A 20484-nucleotide genomic window follows, 5' to 3' on the forward strand; every position below is an offset into this window, starting at 1 on the left:
AGGGGTAATTTGAGTGTATGGATAAATTATGCCCACTGATGATTTTACCAAATAAATATAACTTCCAGCGTGAAACCAACTGTCGGGAGTAAACAGCGAGCAGAGGAGTCTTTATCCTCCCTAGGCCCCGATTTATGCCCTGTTATGGCTCATTGTACTTTCTGTACAAACCCGATGGTATATCATTGATGCGCACCACTCCGGAGACTTTAAGCGAACTAAATATCGATATTAATATGCTTCCAAGAGCTGAAGCCACCCAAAGTCAAACGTGTTCAACTGGTAGTGAGTCAGCGAATATCAAGCGCGTGGTGTCGAGGTGCTGCATGCCAAATATGCGGCAGGGATTTGTTCAATTCGTTGGAGATGTTTGAACAGCTTCTGGATTAGCGTTGGTACAGGTTCGCAGCAAGGCTGACCAACGTCAAATGTTCGATGCAAGAAAATTACTTATTAGATAGTGTGGCGATAGGAAAGTCTCTAAATTGTCCTTCCCTATAGCATACTTTCCTTTTGTTTCCTACCTCTTAACTGAATTACATAATACCATCGCTGGTGTGCCCCTGAGAATATGGGGATGGGTATTGAGCGATACAGTCAATAAAACAGTTATAAGGCGGCAGTAGCTATAAACTATCAGGCGAAGGAGTCCTCCCAATTACAATTGATTTGATGATTCGGCGGCTCGGAAAGTTGAGAACCACTACAATAAAGCAACTCGTTCATGCCTGCTATAAAGTGGGCCAACGGAGCGGGAATTTGGTGTTGGCGTTATCAAAGCTTTGTACGTCTCTCGGTGTCTGGAAGCATAGAAATTAAGATCGAAGTATGAAGTTGATAAAGAAAGTTTATGCTTCGGGTAACCCTTGGTATCTACGAGAAGGGCTCTATGGCTAGCTAGGAGGCCTAGATGGAAAGGACATCGTATGTCCAGCTGGCAGGTACCTAAACCATGACTCCCTTTCACCATAACTTAACACCAATTCTGTGAATAATGCCCCTCCGCAACCAGGCCCATCATATTTGGATGATTTTCATTCTACAAATTGATCATACTCCACCCAGAACCGCCCATATCCACCCACTCCATCGCGATAAAATTTAAACCAGAGTATCCAAAGAAATATCCACCGCCGGCGGCCCGAAAGTCGAGGGATAGGGCGTTGGAATAAAAAAGGATGAGATATATCATTCCGATTCCAATAAAAAGAAAGAACAGAATTACCGGATCGAACTATCCGGGATGGTTCAAACTAACCCGCCTCATCTTCTTCGTCAATACTCGCTCCTCACTGGTAACTGACTCTAGTCCCAAATCTTCGCTTGCCCCGCTGCCTGTTCCTGAACTAAGCACCTCCCTCTCGAAATTTTCTCTCACGGCCTCCTTTGCCGCACCCCCTAATCTCTTCCCCTCCCCGTGCGGTGAGTGTTGAACCTGCATCCCGCCAACTCCATCTACGAGTCCACTTATTTCATCATTTCCTCCTTCGTCGTAATACCTCCTCTTTCGGCTAGCGGCAGCGGCAGCACTGGGTAGGAATTGAAAGGGTCGAGTAGTACGGGATGATGAAGGGTACTCACCGCTTTCTTGTAAAATCGTGAGCAGTGTTGCCCAGCCACCAGTTTGCGAGAGCGCAAAGGCATCGTTGACATCGTGTTCAGTCGCCACTTTGGCAAGGAGACGTTCCTCATCCTGTCCAATTCATTAGAATAGTTCGAAAAATTAGGTGATAGTAAACCACTCCTTAGCGTTTCTTCAACAGAACTCAAAGCTTACCTTATCCAAAATTCCAAAGTTGTGTAAAAAGCATAACATATGAAAATCGCTTATTACGTCAACGCCAACCTCGCCGCCTTTACCGACGCCCAACTGCCGGGCCACCGCCCCGATATCTTGAACCACACCGACTGCTTCTCGATTTTCGAGTGGGAACCCCCCTGGCTGGGCTATGAAAGTGGGCTTGCTTTCAGTAGGGAATCCATGCGTCAAGGTAACGAGTAAATAGTCGACCGGGAATGCCGGCTTTGCATTTTCCTGGATTGATGCACCGTATTCATTAATCCGTCGATAGAAGACCTCCGGTATGTATCTCGACGGAGAGGATGTATCATCTTTGTCATCTTCGTTTCTTACAAGCATTAACCCTGGGTCTGCAGAGGGTTCGATAATATCCGCTCTAGCCATCTCGACAGCAGTATTCGATGCTTGGTAAGCAAAAATATCGATCCCTCCATCCGGATTACCAGATACTACGCATGTAATGAAGTTACTCCCGAAGTATCCCGTATCTGAGAATTTGCTGGGATGGGGGTGATTGGCTTGAAGTTTTGCCGCAAAGGCAATTTCGAGGGACGATAAAAAGTAAGAGTCAATATGACGCTTACAAACGACAGTACTCTTCCCCGTGCCATCATCTGTCAAATCTGTGAAGATGACACCTACTTTTCGTAAGCCACAGAGAGCCGCTACTTCGTCAACAGCGGTACTGTCCCACGGAAGAGTTAGGGCGATACCGTCGCTCTCACAGCGCTGCGGAGGCTCATAAATGGCTTCGACGATGGCTTTGATTCCTAGCGGGACTTCAGGGTAGGGAGCATAACGACCATAAAGATATCCTAGACGCTGAGAACCGCTACGGCGCCAAAAGTCAAGAAGCGTGTTTATTAGACCTGGGTCGGAGAATTCGACGTGGTCGACCATACGAAAGTCCTGTTGCTGGAGAGTTATTGCTGAGGGTTGGCATTTCGTGCAAATACCCGCCGGCCAGGACGGGTGGCCGCTAGGACAGTTGGGTTTTACACGAAAAAAAGGTTCAGACAAAGGCGGCATATACGAAGACTTAAGCTCCGGTTTGTTGGTAGCCGTATTTATTTTGCGGAGGTGAGAATGAAAGGAAAGATGCTTTATCTTCTTCTCGGCCATGTATTTAGCATCGTACGGTTCCAAAGGCATGCAGTAGTCACACATGCCCTTGCTCCCATGCCGACACATTTTCTGGTCCTTCGGCCGGTGAATCTTGCCATCTTGTTTATCGAGAATTTCATCAACAGGATCTGGGTTTATGGTTTCCCATGGGTTTAGCTTGGTAGAGGTGTGCGAGTTTGTGGTGTATGTGTAGGACTCAGAAACATCTTCTTCGGGTTTGACAATCTTTCCGGAGATACGATTCGCTGTCGCACTGTCTATGGTACCGTTCGTAGAAGCCGTTTCGTAGGAGAGGAAGAGCATATCGCCATGACTAGTTTGCGTGTTAGAACGAGACGTTTTTTGATTTTTGTTTTGTGATGGGTTCTAGCAATCCTACTTGAGACCAACATCTCTGACCGGCTGACCCGTCAAGTCCTTCAGGACACGAGTTGACCCATTTGCTGGTTTATCCGAGAGTAATATCGACTGAGGTTCGATGGTTTTAGGCAGAACATCGAGAAGCTATCCAAAGTTTAGCAAACCATCAGCTAGCTAGGAAAAGGCTAAATACCTTGTGATAGAGAACGGAAATATCATCGGAAGGCTGAACTTCAATCCTGAAGGTGCCGTCCTGGCACCTGAATCTCAGAATCATAGTAAAATTTTGATTAAGGAGCAATGTGTATCAAAGTTTAAAGCACGTTTGTGAGGTCGGGGAGAACAAGCGAGGCTTCGACAGCGAGGCTGGCGAGGACGCGTAGGTCTTATGTTGGATTAGTCAGACGAAGTAGGATCTATGCGAGCCGAAAGCCGGGTCAGTGAAAATGGAAGATCCTTCTAGATAGTTCCTCGTATTAAGGCTATGTCTACAGACTAGATTTGTTCAAAGTGGTGACGATGACGGCGAAGGATATGGTGATGTGGTGTGTACTGTGAAGAATTGACAAGGTCTCAAGTTGGTGAGGTCGGTTGACGACGTCAGTCGCCATGTCCTCGCTCCAGCCACAGCGGGGCACAGCGCCACACTGCACACAAAACTGAGGCTGAGGCCTGCTGTGACCAGGCCTGCTGCACTGATGCCTGGCCTGGATACTTTGACCTAGTCACCAACCACGCGATAGCTTAGATAATTACCAAGGGTAGGCATCGGAGCAGTATTTATATGCATATATGTAGATTTGCTTTATATGTGCGCCCAAGACACGAATCTATAACACCCTCAGAGTTCGCAAACGTTTTGATACAAGACTACTAAATAAACTAGTAACGGTACATACATTTGCAGAATCAAATACAAAGACAACTAGATAATAAATTCACATCATATTAGCTGATGACCTCCCTGACAGCAGGAGATAAAGTAGCCTCGAGACAAGCTTAGTGCCACACCCGCATGCACCTGGCCCCCACAGTATTGATGCATCAAAGATCTCCACTTATACAAATTTATCTTGAAACCCTTTTGCCGGCGGATAGTATCCATTATTCGGGTCGAGGACCATATAGAGCCCCCCATAAGACGGATCTTCGAGATCGACTGATTCTTCTTCCGGGGGTGGCCTTTCTGGGGGAAGCATACCGTTCGCAAATCGAAGTGGGGGTGACTGGCCGAATCTCAAACTCTGTCCGCCCCAGAGCCAGCGATAATTGTAGTTCATAGCCCTAGCCGATTCTGGGATACGATCTAATGCGGCTTGGTAGTCCTCAACCGTCGCGGTCGTGGAGGTAGGAACCGGTTGGATCAAATCAACGGTGCAAAAACAAGCTGAATAGCCGGGTTAGTTTGTGAGTGGACAAAAGTCGCGTCAGTTTTTGGGGAGATTTTTGACAAATACCGTAAATTAATGTGCACCTTTTAATACCTCGTTTCGTACAAAAGTTAGCTTTGTGCTTGGGAGTCCCTTTGACCCGGGGTATTATTCTTCCCTCTTCGTCACATTTGCACTGTCTACACGCATATTGGGTTCTATGAATATTCCCCAAGACTTTTTCACGATCCCAAGTCTTGACGTTTTTCCAAGCGTCAAGCTTGATGTCCGGATAGTCGGGATGGTTCCATGGCTGAAGATTTAAAACAAAGTCGGCTGAGTTGCACCGAACGTAGAGCCCCTTTTCGGAATAGAAGAACGATGAGGGGATCGTCTCCTTTCGTGTCAGGTTGGTATCGTTGCCCTGAACTTGCCCAATGTTATCTGGTCCAGGACCAGGGTTCCCTTTATACGTATTTCTCAGAGCACTAGTTAACTGGTTTAGGCCTTCCACTGGAAGTTGTCGCTTCGATATCGCTGCATTCCCGGGACCATTGATACCATCAGGAGGTTGGTCTCCAATATCTCGGGAATCTGATGCGAGAGGGGTCGACTCGATGGTCGCAACTAATAGTACAGCCGCCACGAGGATGTGAGAGAGCAGTCTCCCCGGGTGAAGCGCCGGTAATGATACCAACATCGCTCAAGTTCGTTATAGGAAAGTGGGTCCCCAATATAAGAAAGAGACCGAGCCACAAGGCCAACTTAAAAAATAAATAAGAGATGGAAAGTAAAAAAAACAGATATCAAGTCGAGTCTTTTAGATCTGCAACTGATTAAGAAGATAATGAAGAGACCTCAGCTGGGAATAGTGGATTGCATAATATAGGAGTACTTATGATCATTTGAACCTCGTCGGTCCAGGGGTTTGTATATTTATAGTTTTGTCCGCAATCAAAGAGCTAATACTTAAATTTTACATCTTAGCTATAGCGATCCATTATACAAGTGTGCCGAAGCGTTTTAATCCAAGACTAAATCGGGCTCAGCATTCAGCGTGTAAGATCATTTCCAACAGTGCAATATCATGCGGTACATTTTCCGAAACATACGATGTTAGTATGTTGACCGGATTCTATGAAATTAACTTGCCGCCTATAGAGAAAGAAACATTCGAGACAATCTGTAGCAGCACTAGATCTGTAAATTTTCGTCGCGACTGATAGCGGTGATGATGACGGCTGACCTACCGGTTAGTCAACCCTAGGGTCCTCTCACTGCAATACTGTGTTCTGGTCAGGTCGTATTATTGTTGTGTTGGCATGTTGCATATTGTAGCAGCCTTACAAAATCGAATTTCTGTGCGGAAGCAAAGACGCCAGCCGGGGCCAAGACAATGCGAGGACATCGACATGATGCACTAAGCTAAGCTCGTGGCCAGCCAACATTCTATGCGAATAATATTTTTTCCAACATTAATGCTCAAGTTAGTTTCTCTATGTCTACAGATACGTAGCGGAGTCTCTCGATCCAAGGGAATAGCATAACTTAACTTGCTCTAGCTCTCGAGCTCCTTGTACATACGTTGGCGTTGGGGGGCTTTTTGTGACCGAGTTTGGGAGGGATGGGGCTATGGGGCTTGGGATTTATATTGTTACTTGTTATACCGAACTGACATTTCATGAATTCAACACGTTTCGAAGTATCTTTAATTTGGATGTTTTGCATGTTAGTCGATAGACACAAGTATGCATGTTAATTTAAACCAGTAGCTAGGTAGTTATTTAAAAAAACGAATGCTGTGTGTATCTGCACTTTTTTGCACCAACAAAAATAAAAATATAGTGATTCAAAGGCGGATAATGAAACGAAATACAAAATATGGTCTATGGGGTATAAAGAATAAGGCAGATCCAGACTTTTTCGAAGACAAGACGCCGTGTAAAACAAAGTTTCAAAAAGTCAACATTGCAAACCAAAGTGTAAAATCACAGCCCGTTGCCAATTTCGAAAGGCTCCGCAACTCCCCCCTCCTGCCTCTAATATATATCCTTGCCGTACCAGCTAGCTGCTCGCCGCACCGTTCTATGAATCTTTATCGTGTTCATATGCAGCTACTTGACTGGTTGAAAACGCCCTCTCCACCTCCTGTATGACTTTTTGCAGACGTTTTGCTCTCTGGGGTTGAAGTTCTTGCCCTGGCAGTCCGTTGGAGGATTCTCCTTGGACTGACTCAGAGAGCCAACGTTCCAAAATTTGGCTTGGGCTATTATGGGGGTACCCCGGTTGATTTGGTGCCGTAGAACTAATCTCCGACTTAATGGGAGTTACCGTGTCAGCATAATTCATGCGTAAAATATTGATTGCAAGGCGCAGTGTTTTATGAGTTAGCTTACGTGAGGTAGTTGTTGTGTGAGGCCCGGAGTAGTGGTCATTTTGAGGCTTGATGCGGTAAGATCTTAAGAAAGAATCAAAATTAATGGGGGGTGAGGCTAGCTCGCAGTATAGTAGGTGGGAGGGTGCGGGGTTCGAACCTCCAATAGGTATCGCTTCAATCGAGTTCACTATGACTTTGAGCTTTGGAGCTTTGAAATTGTATTGTATCTGATTTTACAATAGTCTATAGCTATCTATTGAGAGGAGATAATGCTTCTGAACTCGAACTATAGTACTCCTGCTTCAAAAGCTCGCTCCATACTGTATTTATAAGAAAAAAAATTGTTTGTATGAATGGTTACTCTGGTTTGGACAATTCAGATTAGGGCTGCCTGGTCGCCAGACTCCTCAACCGTGGATCGATTCGGGGCACCTTGATTATCCTAAAGACTTTTTTGAAGCGTGGTACAAACCCATCTGCAAAAGAAAATAGTAATTTTGTTCCACAGAAACAAAATCCGTTTGACGGGTATCCCACTTGCTGGATGGCGGATAATATTCGGGAAACTTCGGAAATATTGCGGTCCACGGGCTAGGCGGGAATGCATCCTGGCAGTGCGGATTAGCTGTACCACGACTGATCTCTTTGGCTATACCGATCGGTTTGTTAACATGTTACATGTTACATGGCAATTCGAAGCCATAATTCCAGCTAGCTAGTGAGTTTTCCATTAATGTGCCCGGTATTATAAAGCTAAGGTTTTCTGAAGGGAACAAATCGGTCTCTGACGCTACTTAGTGAAATCGTGTGCTGCAAATACGAAGGACCTTAAGCAAAGAACCTCAAGATCTTTCATTTCCTGGAGATGGTATCCTTATTGTCTTAGAGTGCACCGGTAGCCTACGTCCAGGCCTACTTAGTCTGTATACTTTGTATTATTGATTATGCATTTGAATAGGTCTCGCATGATCGATCATTTTCAGATCTGGTATAACCGTTGAACTTTATGACGTCTTGAAACGAGACCAACATGATCTGTTGCAACATGGCAAACAGCAAAAAAGAATGGGGGAAAACAGGAAGGAAGGGGGGAGGAAAAGGGGAAGTTTACGGCAGTTAATTAGCTCGGTTCTGGCTTGGGTTGGCCCGTAACCAAAAAAAACACATTTTGAGGCAAGCCAGTTTGCCAAAAGTTGCTGTGCCGCTCGTTCACGGCAAATAAGTTAGTACCTTGGTTCATGAACTTTCGGAGACGCCAACCTCATTATGGTTGTTTGTAAGTGAAGGATCTGGAGATCTCGCAAGACTAGCAAGCAGTTTGGGGAATGCGGGTCCCCTCAAGTCGGGTACAAAGAGCCAGCGATTCAGACATAGCCTTGCAGAGACTCGACATCGAGATTCGAGGCTAGGCATGTGGTCCCGCAGAAGGATCTGGTCCCATCTTCTCCACAACCGGTACCCGGTGTTTGCGCAAAAAGATCATGAATTTCTTTTTAGCAAGCAGTCTCCAACCTTGGGGAGTAAGGGTTGACGTTGGAATGGAGAGATGAGTCAAGAGGGTTCGTCTCCACTGAAGAGAACTCCTGATCTTCCCAATGGAACGAAGAGCCCTGGGGAATTCATAATTGATTTTGCCACTGTTGTGCTACCAACTGATTTCTTTTGTGATGGGTAGAGTCCTTATGCATCATTCCGTGTGGACGGGATGACGCTCATCAGCCTGACAGCAATAGAAGCTCGGTTGGGCGTCCAGATCACTTTGTGAAGCAGCCTCGGACTATGTGAAGAGTCATAATTAGTATGGCATCGGTTGGGGAAGCTCCCGTCTGCAAGAACCCATTTTTGTGACCCCGTCCTCTGTGAATCTGTGAATGTCTTCCCGGAATCGTTTCAGAAGCATAACAATGCTCTATTGTTACATCGGTGCATCTTTCTGGCCGTTTCAGCGCGAGCAAGCCCACCATTGATTTGTCGAGGCTTATGATTTTGACACGCCTCCCAAAAAAAAAAGAAAAGGAAAAGAATCTAAAGTGAAGCAAGAACAAATAACTTAGTCCTTTTGTTAGGCCTGGTGTGGGCCTGAGGCTTTCGAATCGAGTTCTGAACACCATGTTAGGATGGCGAATTTCAGACACACTCACAAACACATATATGTGTTGAGGGTTTTATGATCGGAACAACAGCTAAGCCTAATATTAGTAGAGTTCTTATATTTTTAACAAGCTAACAAATGTTTACGTTGGGCTGGCTATGTAGAATTTTATGCAGCGAGGGTAGATGGTGTCTTGGGATCAGACGTCAAGATATGTGTTGGGATGTTGTAATTCTTGAAAAGGAAGTCTGCCGCTAAGCTGGTTTAATCGAGACTGGACAGCCTGGAGTTTCGGCTCTGGGCGTCAATTCTCAACTGTTGGTCTGTTTTACAAAATTTATTTTGTGGGATGTTTCGATTCAAAACGGATGTTTATAAACCCTTTGAAACTATATTTTAGTTTTAATTGCAATAGATATAGTAATTTTCTGTGGCAACCTTTTCAAGCTGTACGTTGTGGGCTGAAGGTCCTATAAGCTTATTGAAACTTGGTCAACACAACGAGATCAGTCAGGACTTACAAGTTTATGAAAACCTGGCTATTCCCTGCCCCCAAAGACTGCGTTTATTTACTTTGTTTATAGCTTTAATGGATTTTAGTGTACTACGGTATTTATTTTGGTATAGTATGACTACTTCGAGTATGTGAGTATACGCCACTTGTGGCGCTCAGAAATCTGTGGCCCGGTTATATTCGCTAAGCCAAAAACTTTCAACCCACGTATACTATAATATTAGTCTGGGCTATAATATTACAAGCCTCAAGACAGAGTATTGCAAGCCACAGCGCCCAAGCACGATGTTACATTGGATATAATCAACCCACCGCATGATTACGAAGCGAATCTTACTTTATCGATATACTATGTAAAGAGCTAGCGATCATGAGGGAGCCAAAAAAAAGGGGGAGGAAAGGGAGTTCATACTACCTTTGTGGGTTCCCTTAGATTTTTTTGTTTTTTGTGTTAGTACTAGTAGTTATAAGAAGACGACGGTGAAGCAGACAGTTGGTAATCGATTATCTTATTTTAATAATTAAACTTTTTCCTTCTGTCGAATGTATGGGTTGGTGTCAAATGATGGTAACACCATGATATGATGCGGGCGTCTTGATTCAGATATATGTATGTATATGCATACGTACTTAGGTACCCAGGTACTTAGCATGCACATGTCGAATTCTGCCGTGGTATTGGGAACCAGACAGGAAAGGAATAGATTTCAATAAGGGGGTTCGGTTCGGACAGAAAAAACGTTGCAGTAGTCAGCATTAGTCGGCGGACTGGCTCGAGATTCCCGATTCGATAAGATTTTAAAAGCCGGCGTCGCAAGAAGGCGGTTTTAACATGTTAAAAACTGACAGCGTCGCCGAGTCTAATCAAGGGGATCAAGGGGTGGTTGGGCGCCATAAAAAAAAAAAACCTACGGCTTTAACATGAAATACGAAAACTCGCTCACAAACCCCTCAAGCGCATTGGCTTGATATTAGTGGAAAGTTTGGGTAGGATTCGATTCGACACAATAGATGAATGATAATATTAACCGCTTAGCACTGGCGGTATGCATATATCTGTAATGGAACGTTCGCACGTTTTTCTTTGTCTGTGCTGACGTATGCAATAAGATGGTTGTCCGTCGGAATGGGCCTGGCGATTGATTGGAGAAAATTTGGGGTCCGATTGGGCAATTTGGCGCACTATTCGGTACTTGAGGTCCCATCCCCTCATTTGAAGAATTCGAGACAATGGTACCCTTTCCAGGCATCGGCGGACATGATATCCTGTCAATAGGCCTGGTGCATTGAGTGGAGGCGAGACAGCCCCAGACCATAAAAAGCTTGATGTGAAAATTCTTAAAAAATAAAAAAATAAAAATAAAAAGCATGGGAACAACCAGTCCAGATCTTGTGATATGATGGGACGGATTGCGTGTGCGTCGGCCATGTGAGGGCAAGCGATGCTCCAAATATAGAGGCTGTCAAGGGCCCAATTATGTAGGTCGTCCCAATGGATTCCTGGAGGTAACCATGACGAGGGTATGTAAATAGTGGCCCCAGCAAGAAAAGCTCGGAGCGACCTGCCCTGAATTCATGAATCCAGCTAACCCTTGTATTTGATTGCACGGCAGAGGGTACCCCGGCTTTCCGGGCATCAAAAAAGTATTAATGCTGTCATAACCGATATTGTTGCGACCCAAGATCTTTCTTATGCATTCGCGAAGGAACGGAGGAAAAAATTCAAGCGCGAACAATAAATAGAACGTGGAGGGGACGACGTAGCAACAGGAAATGCAGACAAAGGGTTTTAAAATTTAAAAGGGAAGGGAAGGAGCTTCTGTGTGCTGTAGTATTGATATCATCGTCATCATCATCAACCTAGCCAGCTTTTTTTCACTCGTTCAGACCATACATCCTACGATCGAAGGCACGCAGGAACTCACACGCGCCCACCCACACTCGTTAGCTAATTTAAATCCGATCGGTGAATCTGGGAGGCTGGATCCGGAGCGCTCAAGACAAGCTCAAGGAGGGACAAGATCTCGGGATCTCTGGGCACGGATAACCTAGGTCGACAAGCATCAATACACAGCACATACTTTATTACATAGTAAACACTTTTTGGATATACTGACGTCGTTTTTGGAGACCGGCGCTTCTTGGCTTGGAAACTGGTATAATTCGGAGCTGCAGCCCCAAGATTCTTAAACTTTCGGTCAAGGCGGAAGCTCTCATCTTTGTACATTTTGTCGTGGCAGTGCTGAAGCTCTTAAAGAGAGAGCCATCGTCGGAGCAGCTTTGATCTTTCCTTTGTCCTCTTTTTTCTCTTTGTCATTAGAATTGAGAAGAAAGAAAAAAGGTATCACCGTGGGGGACCAGCCGATACAGACGCAGACATACAGCCCTTTTCGATTGTATTTCCTAGCCGATTCCAATTTTCTCGCCCTTCGCCCTCACTTTCTCTCCTTTTTTTGTTTTTGGGTGGGATCGATAGTTAAACTTCTTCAGGTATGACCAAATCTTCTTCCATCGCCGACTGCATTTAAAATTCTTTTCCTCCCTCGACAACCTCCGGTGCCCTAAGTTTGAAGATACAATTGGGGGTGTAGAATCCGTCAGGGTTCGACTTGTGCAGGATAACGAGTACCCAGGTCTTGGTGGTGGTTATGTGCATATGTGTTGGCAGCCGTCGTGCACCTTGACTTCCCACGATATCATCATCCAACAGCCGGGTACATATGTACGGTACAGTCGCACGATTGCACAAATGACGATATGACGCCCAGTTGACGAGACCAAATTGGATCGAATCGATTGTCTTTGCGGATTTTGAAGCATTGTCTATGGAGTGCCGGCTAATATTAGGTAGCATCTTCACAGTTAATACGAAGTGTTTGATTCGAACCGAACTGAATTGAATCGAACTAAGCCCAATTGTTCGGCATATTAATTCTCCAGGTTCCGACTTTCGCGCCATCCGCACGCGGAAATTGATAGAGATCGGACTAGGGCTTCAGAATTGGTTATTATAAGAAGTCATTGACATCCACTTCGAACCGTCGTATCACCGTGGTGTCGTCATTCTCCGAGCCTCGAAATTTCAACCGATCAAATACATCGCCACCGACGCCAATACTACCGCAGAAATTACCAAATTGCCAGATTGGAATTGCATACACTTTGACATTGCGGCTGGCAATTCAGGGGTCCGGTGTTTAAGCAGTTTATAATGGGAGAACCGACCAGCATGACAAAACGGGCGAGAGGTATGTTCATGTCCATCATAATGACACTTTCTTTCATTTGTGGAATTCCGCGGGCTATCTCACATATGCCCATCTCCGATTGATCCGCTCGTTCATTCGTTCAATTTTTCAATTGTTCATTTGTTCCTTTTTTTTTTTGTTCATTCGTTCGTTCGTTCGTTCGTTCTATTCCGTGATGATGTCAGGTCGGGTCAGGACCTTTCGCACAGGGAGAAATAGAACTGCATTGCATTTGCCATTCTGTTCCACCCGGGACAGGGCCATAGCATATGAGTATTTCTGTATTATGGAAATACTGACTTAGTGCCTCTTACTTATGTATGTGGGCATGGGTACCTACATACAGCGGTCCCAGATATTACACTTGCATTCCCGGGATATACCTTCTTCCTGCCCTTCCCTGCACTTCCCTGTCTTGCTCTGCCCTGCCCTGTCTTGCCCTGTCTTGTCCTGCCAGGTCAGTTCCGGTCGGGTCAAAGTCAACCTCGACGAGGCTGTTCCGCTCATATCACATCACATCATCTCCTCAATGCAATATTATAACCGATCTTTTGGTCTGGTTGGGTTGCACCCTTTCGGCCCGGCTCAAGCTGTGATGGTGGTTCCATTTTTGGTGCTAAGCCCAGATCCAGCGATGCAGTTTCAGCCTTAAGGTTAACCCCATTCCAAGTGCTCCCCTCCACACCACCACACGGCGACGGTCAGCTCGGGAAACTATGGACATGTATGTACCCCTTGGCTGACTCCAGGAGCCATGTCTACGTATACTGTGTGCTAGTCCAGTGGACCTGTGTACATTTTCAACGGCACGTTGCATGAGCATGTGCGCCGCTCTTTTAGTCCATCCGGTCCCTGTTCTCCTCGTTCTCTCCTCGTTCTCCTTTTTTTCCCGTTTGCTGCTGCATGCCACCCTATTCAAAGAGCAAAGAGCAAAGAGCAATTTTTAGTTACTTTTTTGTGTCCTTACATTTCTTCGCAGTTTATCATTAAATTTGTTCGCCATATTGGTTGTTGCTTGACTAACCTGCATTTAATTTCCTCCTTCCTTTTCTTTAAAACCCAGCCTTCTCCGCCACCTTCTTCAACCGTGACCGTACCACCTCGTCTAACTCATCGCCGGGGCCTGCTTCACCAACTAAACCGTTGGGTGCCGAATCGTTTCCTTCCAACTCGACATCGCATTCCACTCCTCCGAACGACTCGCCGGCACCTATAGCGAGGCGAACTAGCCGATCCGGCCAACCACGGCCGTCAAGCGTTATCAACCCGTTCGCCATGAGTAGCGGAATAGGCGGAAATGGCATCCAGGAGGCAGACATCCTGCCAGAGATGGTGGGTGTCTTCAAGTATCTTGGAGAACATGCCCAGAAGGTATACCATGAAGGGTATTTCCAGAAGTTGAATGATATGAATCCTGGTACGTAGATGGGGCTTCTTGCAATATAATGGATGTTAGGAATGAAGTTCTAACGGTGTTTTAGATGGAACTGCTGTCACTAGCAGGGAGTGGACTGATTGCTATGCTCAGCTAATTGGGACCGTTCTGACTATCTGGGATGATAGAGCTATTCAAGAAGAGGAGGAAAGGGCGAGGAGAGGGATTCCACCGGAGGGAGGCGCCGTGAAACCAACCTTTTTGAATCTTACGGATGCTTCTATGAAAATGGTAGAGTGTAAACCATCAAACCTCTCACTAGACCATACCCGCTGACTGATTGATTGTAGATTGATTCTCTCCCACAAAGAGCCGGAGGAACACCGTTACAGAACGTCCTTAGCTTATCCACTGCTGGACGAAATCGGTATCTTCTACATTTTGCTTCAGTGCCGGAGTTGACACAATGGACAGCCGCCATTCGATTGGCTATGTTCGAGCACAACTGTTTACAAGAAGCCTACACAGGGGCACTCATCGCTGCCAAAGGAAGATCACTGAACTCGATTGGAACAATTCTCGAACGTTCGAAGTTCAAGATCGAAGATTGGACAAGAGTCCGCTTCGGCGCCGGAACACCGTGGAAGCGGTATTGGGCCGTTATCACACCGCCCGATGAAAAGTCATTTCAGAAGGCTAAGAAAGTCGCCAGGAAGGCATCGAAACAGGCCGGTGCACAGATCCAAATGGAGGTAATCATTGGTGACATCAAGTTCTACGAAAATAGTAAAGTCAAGAAGAAGACCATACCGGTAGCCACCATCAGCGGAGCCTTCGCCGCCTATGCGGTATACCCTGAGGCGAAGGCTTTGATAGATCAAAGCACTCTGGTAAAAATCGAGGGTAACATCGTGATTCACTCCGACCCGCCTTTTACAAGCGAAGGAATAGTTTTTATGATGCCGGATCACCATGCCGCTGTTACAGGGTTTGAGATGATGCTGAGATTCTTGATCCCGACTTATGATGTGTTCAACCTATATGGGCGACCCAACAGGCTAGCTGCTGACTCCATCGATCCTCGAAGCCTCATGTTCGCATTTCCCAGGGAGCCCAGACAGCCGTACAGGCTATTAGATCTCGCCGATGTTGTGGGTGTTATCAACGAGAATGGGAGCAGTGGTTGGTCTGAGGCCGAGTGGAGAAGGAAATTAAAGCAGACAACCTCTAAAGTCCAACTAAGCGGACGGCTTCAACGTGCTAGTCTAGCTAGCCCCAGCACGGCAAGCCTACCAGGCCAGATGAAGATTGGGTCCGCAGTTAGCTTTGATGGCAATACCGGAAGGAGCAGCTTTAATACACAAAGACCTGGCTTGCCAACAATACAAAGCTATGGACAACAAAATGGGGAAATGGAGGGCCATAGTGCACCCCCTCAGCTTTCGCGGCAAACCAGTCATACGAGAAGCATGTCAGAAGCACAGGCTCAGTTCTACCCACCCCAGCAATCAGGGTACCCCGATGCACCACAAGCGCCGCCACCACCGCCACCTGGTCAGGCATATGGCAATCCACCAGCAGGATACATATCCCCTCAGAATACAGGATATCAGCAGCCTCAAGGATCTGCCGCCCCGCTTCCCCAGAGCTACACAAACGGGTATAGCGGCCCAAACTCACGACCGCCCTCCAGTCGGAGCCAGCGCAGCCAGATGAGCGGAAGAAGCGGCCATGGACAAAGCCCTCCTAACCAACAAATGGGATATAGGCAACCAGGCCCTCCAGGAGGTCCACCTAGTGCCTTCCGTGGTGACCCTCGCGGGCCTGGCGGATTTGATCCCAATCTTGGAAATCGTCAACCACCACAACTCCAAACGGCTAATCTTGCTAACACATACCCTATGCCGACAGCGTCCCCAAGCACTTCGCGAGGGCCACCGGTTCCAGCTCACTCTTTTTCACCAGTCGCGAATGCTCGCGCTATGTCTCGACTTTCTGTTGGAACACTTGAGATGATGCACGGTAATAATGCTGGGTAAGGCGAGAACAGACCTCCTAACGGCTATGACGTATGCACTGACAGGAAGTTAGGCCTATTCCGGTCGATTATCATGCGCAAGCCCAGTCACCAACACTTGGCTTCCCCGCCCAGGCCGATGGCGCAACAGCCCAGAGAGCTAGGTCGTATGGCTCAACTGACACCTCAACAGACTCTGAACTGTCTAGCGATTCCGATCTAGCTGCTCCTCGACCAGCGTATACAACACAGGGCCACAGAACAAATGGTAGCACGGCATCGATTACCCCAGCTACGGGGGCAATCGCTTCTAGAATTCCCAAGTCGAACGACCTTCACACCGACCCAAACGACTTTGACCTTTCCGACGAGCTTCGAAGGAAGCAGCTAGAGACAGCTGCTGCAGCTGCCACAAGGAACGGAGGACACCACGCCCCTTATGGGCAGCACCCACTTCCTCCTCTACCGCCTAACGCAGACCAGCAGGGATACCAGCAGGGATATGGTGGGAATTACGCGAACGGATATGATGGCAGTGCACAAAGTGTACGTGGATATTACCAGTAGTTTTTTCTTTGTTGCTATTTTTTTGTTTGTTTTCCTTTTGATTCCCATTGCATCTTTTGGAATCCGGTTGAGCTACTTTTGTTTCATTTTGTCCTCGTGTTTTGAGCTTGTTGAAAACGGATTATCTTGGATGCCATGCACACAAAAAAGTAAATACTCTTGATTTCCCACTTGAAGTTGGAACAGGGGAGTACTCTAGAAATTTTCCTTTTAATACTGGAGAGTACGTACACAGAGATGTCTACCCTTTCCTTTAATCTTCTTTTCATATTCATATTTCAACTTCTTTCTTCTTCCTTCTCCTTATTTTTAACCAGATACACCTAATTTCTGTACATTGTGTCCTGTTTCTATTTCCAGCTTCCAACGTTGCAACCGGATCACTCCGCCACTTCCCCACGTGGCATTGGCGTGACTTTTATGAAAATTATGACCCCTTCTTAGACCATGCCATTCTTCTTATATTGAACTTCTTTTAACGCCAAATAACGAGACGGTTTTCCTGATAATTTTCTTCTCTACTCCCCTATGAACCAATGAGGGTTTTTTGGGGGCCATTCTTTCTTGCGTAAATTATAGAACATTGTACATTCTCCAGTATCACTACTATCATCATCACCACCGCTGCCGCACTTACATTTAAAACCCGATACATCATCATCATCGTTCACTTCCGCCACCGCCGCCGCAGCCTCAACAACAACAACAACACTATACGGCATCACGAATCAAAAATCTCCGCGAACGGACGGAACCGGAGAAATTAGTGCCACCACATATATTACGCCACAAATACTTGGCGGTAACACGAACCCAAACTCGAACTCGAACGTCACCGCAAAGAATCCCAACGACGACGACGTCGTTGTCGTCACTACGGTCGTTGTTGACGAAGAAAAAACGTCGAATACTTCCACACCGGTTAGTGCCGACGGAGTAGCAGATCGAATATCTCGGATTGATTCCGAAGTTTTCAATCGAATATCGTCATTAGGAGGAGGGAAAGGAATTAATAAATCGAATTCCGTAATTTCTCGAAAACCCGTGGGATCTGGGGTTGGGAGGATGAATAGTGTTATGTCCAGGGGCAGCGTATACTCCGTTCGGACCGGTAGTCTTAGTAGTGTTAGTAACTATAGTTCTGCGGTACAGTCGCCTGTTGAGGATGTTAAGTTGAGGAAGAAGGATTTCTTTGGTAAAGGTGGTGATGATGATGATGACATGCCGAAGAGGTATGGGGTTAAGAAGTTTGTGGGACAACCGACGGAGGATATGCTAGAGGTTGTGATCGGGGAGACTAAATACGCGGTTACTAAGGTCAAAGGGATGGACGATGACGACAGACCGATTTCTGGAGATTGGGGGTCTGGGTCTGCATTTGGGTCTGGATCGTCGCCGAAGAAACCAGGTTCGAGACCCGCTACTGGTGGTGGGGAATTACAGGAACCCGAGAGTACGGTTGTATTTTTGGGACACGGGAGGGGGATGAGTGTTGGTGGTGTGGAGGTTGACTTTGGACCCACGGCTGATTTGGGAGGGAAACTGGGGCCGAAGGAGAAGAATGTGGTGAGGAGGAAACCGGCGCATGATAGGAATTCCAGTCGGGATTCCGATCTCAGCGGGGTTGGTAAGCGCCGAAGCGTTGCCTGGGCGCCTGGAATGGTGAATTTTAATACGAATGCGGGAAGGAATGTGGACAGCAATGCTAGCGAGGTGGGGTCGTTGGGGGCAACGGGGACGGCGACAACAGGGAATGCGAATGTTTGGAAACCACTAAATACACATAAGGGGAAGCAGAGAGAAGACGAGAAAGAGGAAGAGATGGAGCTTAAGGAGAAGAAGGAGGAGTTCGACGCGCATAGCTACGTTGGAGCACATTACGAATTGGCACAGCAGACTACCGACGTCATGAGGAATAAACTTTTGAATCAACATCATCAGAGGAGTGGCAGTTTGGGCACCGGGCAGTTCTTGAGCTACTTCAACGTCGGCAGGAGAAAGAGTAAGACTCCAAGCGACGAAGGGGAACAACCTGCTGGGAGCGGCAATGGCGGGAACGCCACTGGCGCCGCTGGTGCCACCGGTACCGCGAATAGGCCAGCGCTGCACTCGAGGACTAACAGCGTCAGTGCGGAACAGCTAAGAAGAATCAGTCGAGCAGGCAGTGCTGCTGATCTATTACACGGAACCGGCGGTGGAGGAAGCACCGGAAGCGACAGTCCCAACCTCGCAAGTCGTCCTCAGAGCCGATCTGCGAATAGAGAACTCGCAACGACTGCTCCAAGTCGGCCTCAAAGCCAAGGGAATCTACTCAGCCGTCCTGCAAGCCGTGGACCATCCGCTTTAATGAATACCAATAACCCTTCAACTTCAGCATTACCGCTTCACTCTCTTCCACCGCCAATGGTATCGCCAATACCACCAAGTAGTTACCATCCACCCCAGGTCACTCCAACGGCAAGTATCTACCACCCCCCACCGCACCTCCAATCTGGCCCTTCAACTCCTTCGTACGGCGTAACAGATCACTACTCCAATTACCGTCAGCGGGAACGCGGCGACTCCGGAGCACCAGACGGGAGACTTTCAGCTGGAGAACAAGAGTACATCGCCCGTTCAACTGGCACACCACTATTAGGTCAAAACTGGAATTCGGAAACCTCAAAAATCGGGAAGGCGCCACCACACAAAGCGGGTCTCCTAGGTCAGATGGAAAAGAGGGAAAAGGAAAGAAAGGACTTCAAAGAAAGAACCAACAGAAACAGCTGGGCTGTGCAGCATGCTATGCGTCAAAGACAGAGTATTGTTGGAATGGGAAGTTTGATGCAGCAACAGGCTCAGCAGGAAGCTCAGAAACAAGCCCAACAGCAACAGCTACAAGCTCAACAGCAACAATACCAGTACCAGTACCAACAGCAGCAGCAGCAGCAGCAACAATACCAGTATCAACAGTATCAACAGCAGCAACAGCTGCAACTGCAACAACAGACGGGAATGGGAGTTGGTTTCGGAAACTCGGGACAACATATGGGACAACCAATCCAACAGCATTACGGCTTCTACGGACACCAACAACCGCAGCAACAACCGCAGCAGCAGCAACAACAGAATGCGGCTACGATTGCAGCGTGGAATGCGCAACAACAGCAACAGCTTATGATTATGCAGCAGCAGATAGCGTTGGCACAAGCACAACAGCAACAAATGGCGGAGCGAAGGGGTTCATGGCGTTATGGGTAAAAAAAATTGATTTAATTTCTTCAGTGAGGCGCGTGAGCAGTATTTATAAAGGGTGCGAGTATGCATACGTATCTTTGGAGCGGAGTGGGTTTGCCTTGGAAGTTGAGATTGAGATTTTTTTTTAATTAATTTTCTGGCATATGTTAGTTAATTGCATATCGGAGCGTTTTGGACCTTTGGAGGGAAATTGTCAAAAAAGAAAACTCTAGGAAGTAATGGAAATATAAAAAAATGCACGTGAAAAAAAGGGGGGTAGCATTTACGGGCGGTAGTATATAGTTTACGTGATGGATTTTTATTCTTATCTATTCTTCTAGCTAGGCATTTATGTATTTACGGTTATTCTTCGAAGTTGAGGTATATTATTCACTAGATCTTCTATTATATATTATTAAATT

General features: G+C 46.7%; 5 protein-coding genes across 5 annotated transcripts; 2 read left to right on the plus strand and 3 right to left on the minus strand.

Annotated features, from left to right (window-relative positions):
• Positions 1-1234: 1234 nt before the first annotated feature.
• AOL_s00188g214 (uncharacterized protein) lies at positions 1235-3563 on the minus strand (the record flags this gene model as incomplete). Its single annotated transcript, XM_011128462.1, has 4 exons — positions 1235-1693; positions 1778-3239; positions 3306-3430; positions 3480-3563. 4 exons carry the CDS (start codon positions 3561-3563, stop codon positions 1235-1237), a joined length of 2130 nt encoding a protein of 709 aa, XP_011126764.1.
• Positions 3564-4344: 781 nt separating this feature from the next.
• Positions 4345-5356, minus strand: AOL_s00188g215 (uncharacterized protein; the record flags this gene model as incomplete). The annotated part of the gene is made up of 2 exons (XM_011128463.1): positions 4345-4673; positions 4771-5356. 2 exons carry the CDS (start codon positions 5354-5356, stop codon positions 4345-4347), a joined length of 915 nt encoding a protein of 304 aa, XP_011126765.1.
• Positions 5357-6741: 1385 nt separating this feature from the next.
• On the minus strand, positions 6742-7091 carry AOL_s00188g216 (uncharacterized protein; the record flags this gene model as incomplete). The annotated part of the gene is made up of 2 exons (XM_011128464.1): positions 6742-6972; positions 7053-7091. 2 exons carry the CDS (start codon positions 7089-7091, stop codon positions 6742-6744), a joined length of 270 nt encoding a protein of 89 aa, XP_011126766.1.
• A 7071-nt stretch (positions 7092-14162) lies between these two features.
• On the plus strand, positions 14163-16846 carry AOL_s00188g217 (uncharacterized protein; the record flags this gene model as incomplete). The annotated part of the gene is made up of 4 exons (XM_011128465.1): positions 14163-14304; positions 14369-14553; positions 14613-16297; positions 16354-16846. The coding sequence occupies 4 exons, from the start codon at positions 14163-14165 to the stop codon at positions 16844-16846; spliced, it is 2505 nt and encodes an 834-aa protein (XP_011126767.1).
• Positions 16847-17911: 1065 nt separating this feature from the next.
• On the plus strand, positions 17912-20086 carry AOL_s00188g218 (uncharacterized protein; the record flags this gene model as incomplete). Its single annotated transcript, XM_011128466.1, has 1 exon — positions 17912-20086. One exon carries the CDS (start codon positions 17912-17914, stop codon positions 20084-20086), a length of 2175 nt encoding a protein of 724 aa, XP_011126768.1.
• Positions 20087-20484: the final 398 nt, after the last annotated feature.

The sequence above is a fragment of the Orbilia oligospora genome (genome assembly GCF_000225545.1).
Source record: "Orbilia oligospora ATCC 24927 unplaced genomic scaffold scaffold00188, whole genome shotgun sequence".
Classification (NCBI taxonomy): Eukaryota; Fungi; Ascomycota; class Orbiliomycetes; order Orbiliales; family Orbiliaceae; genus Orbilia; species Orbilia oligospora.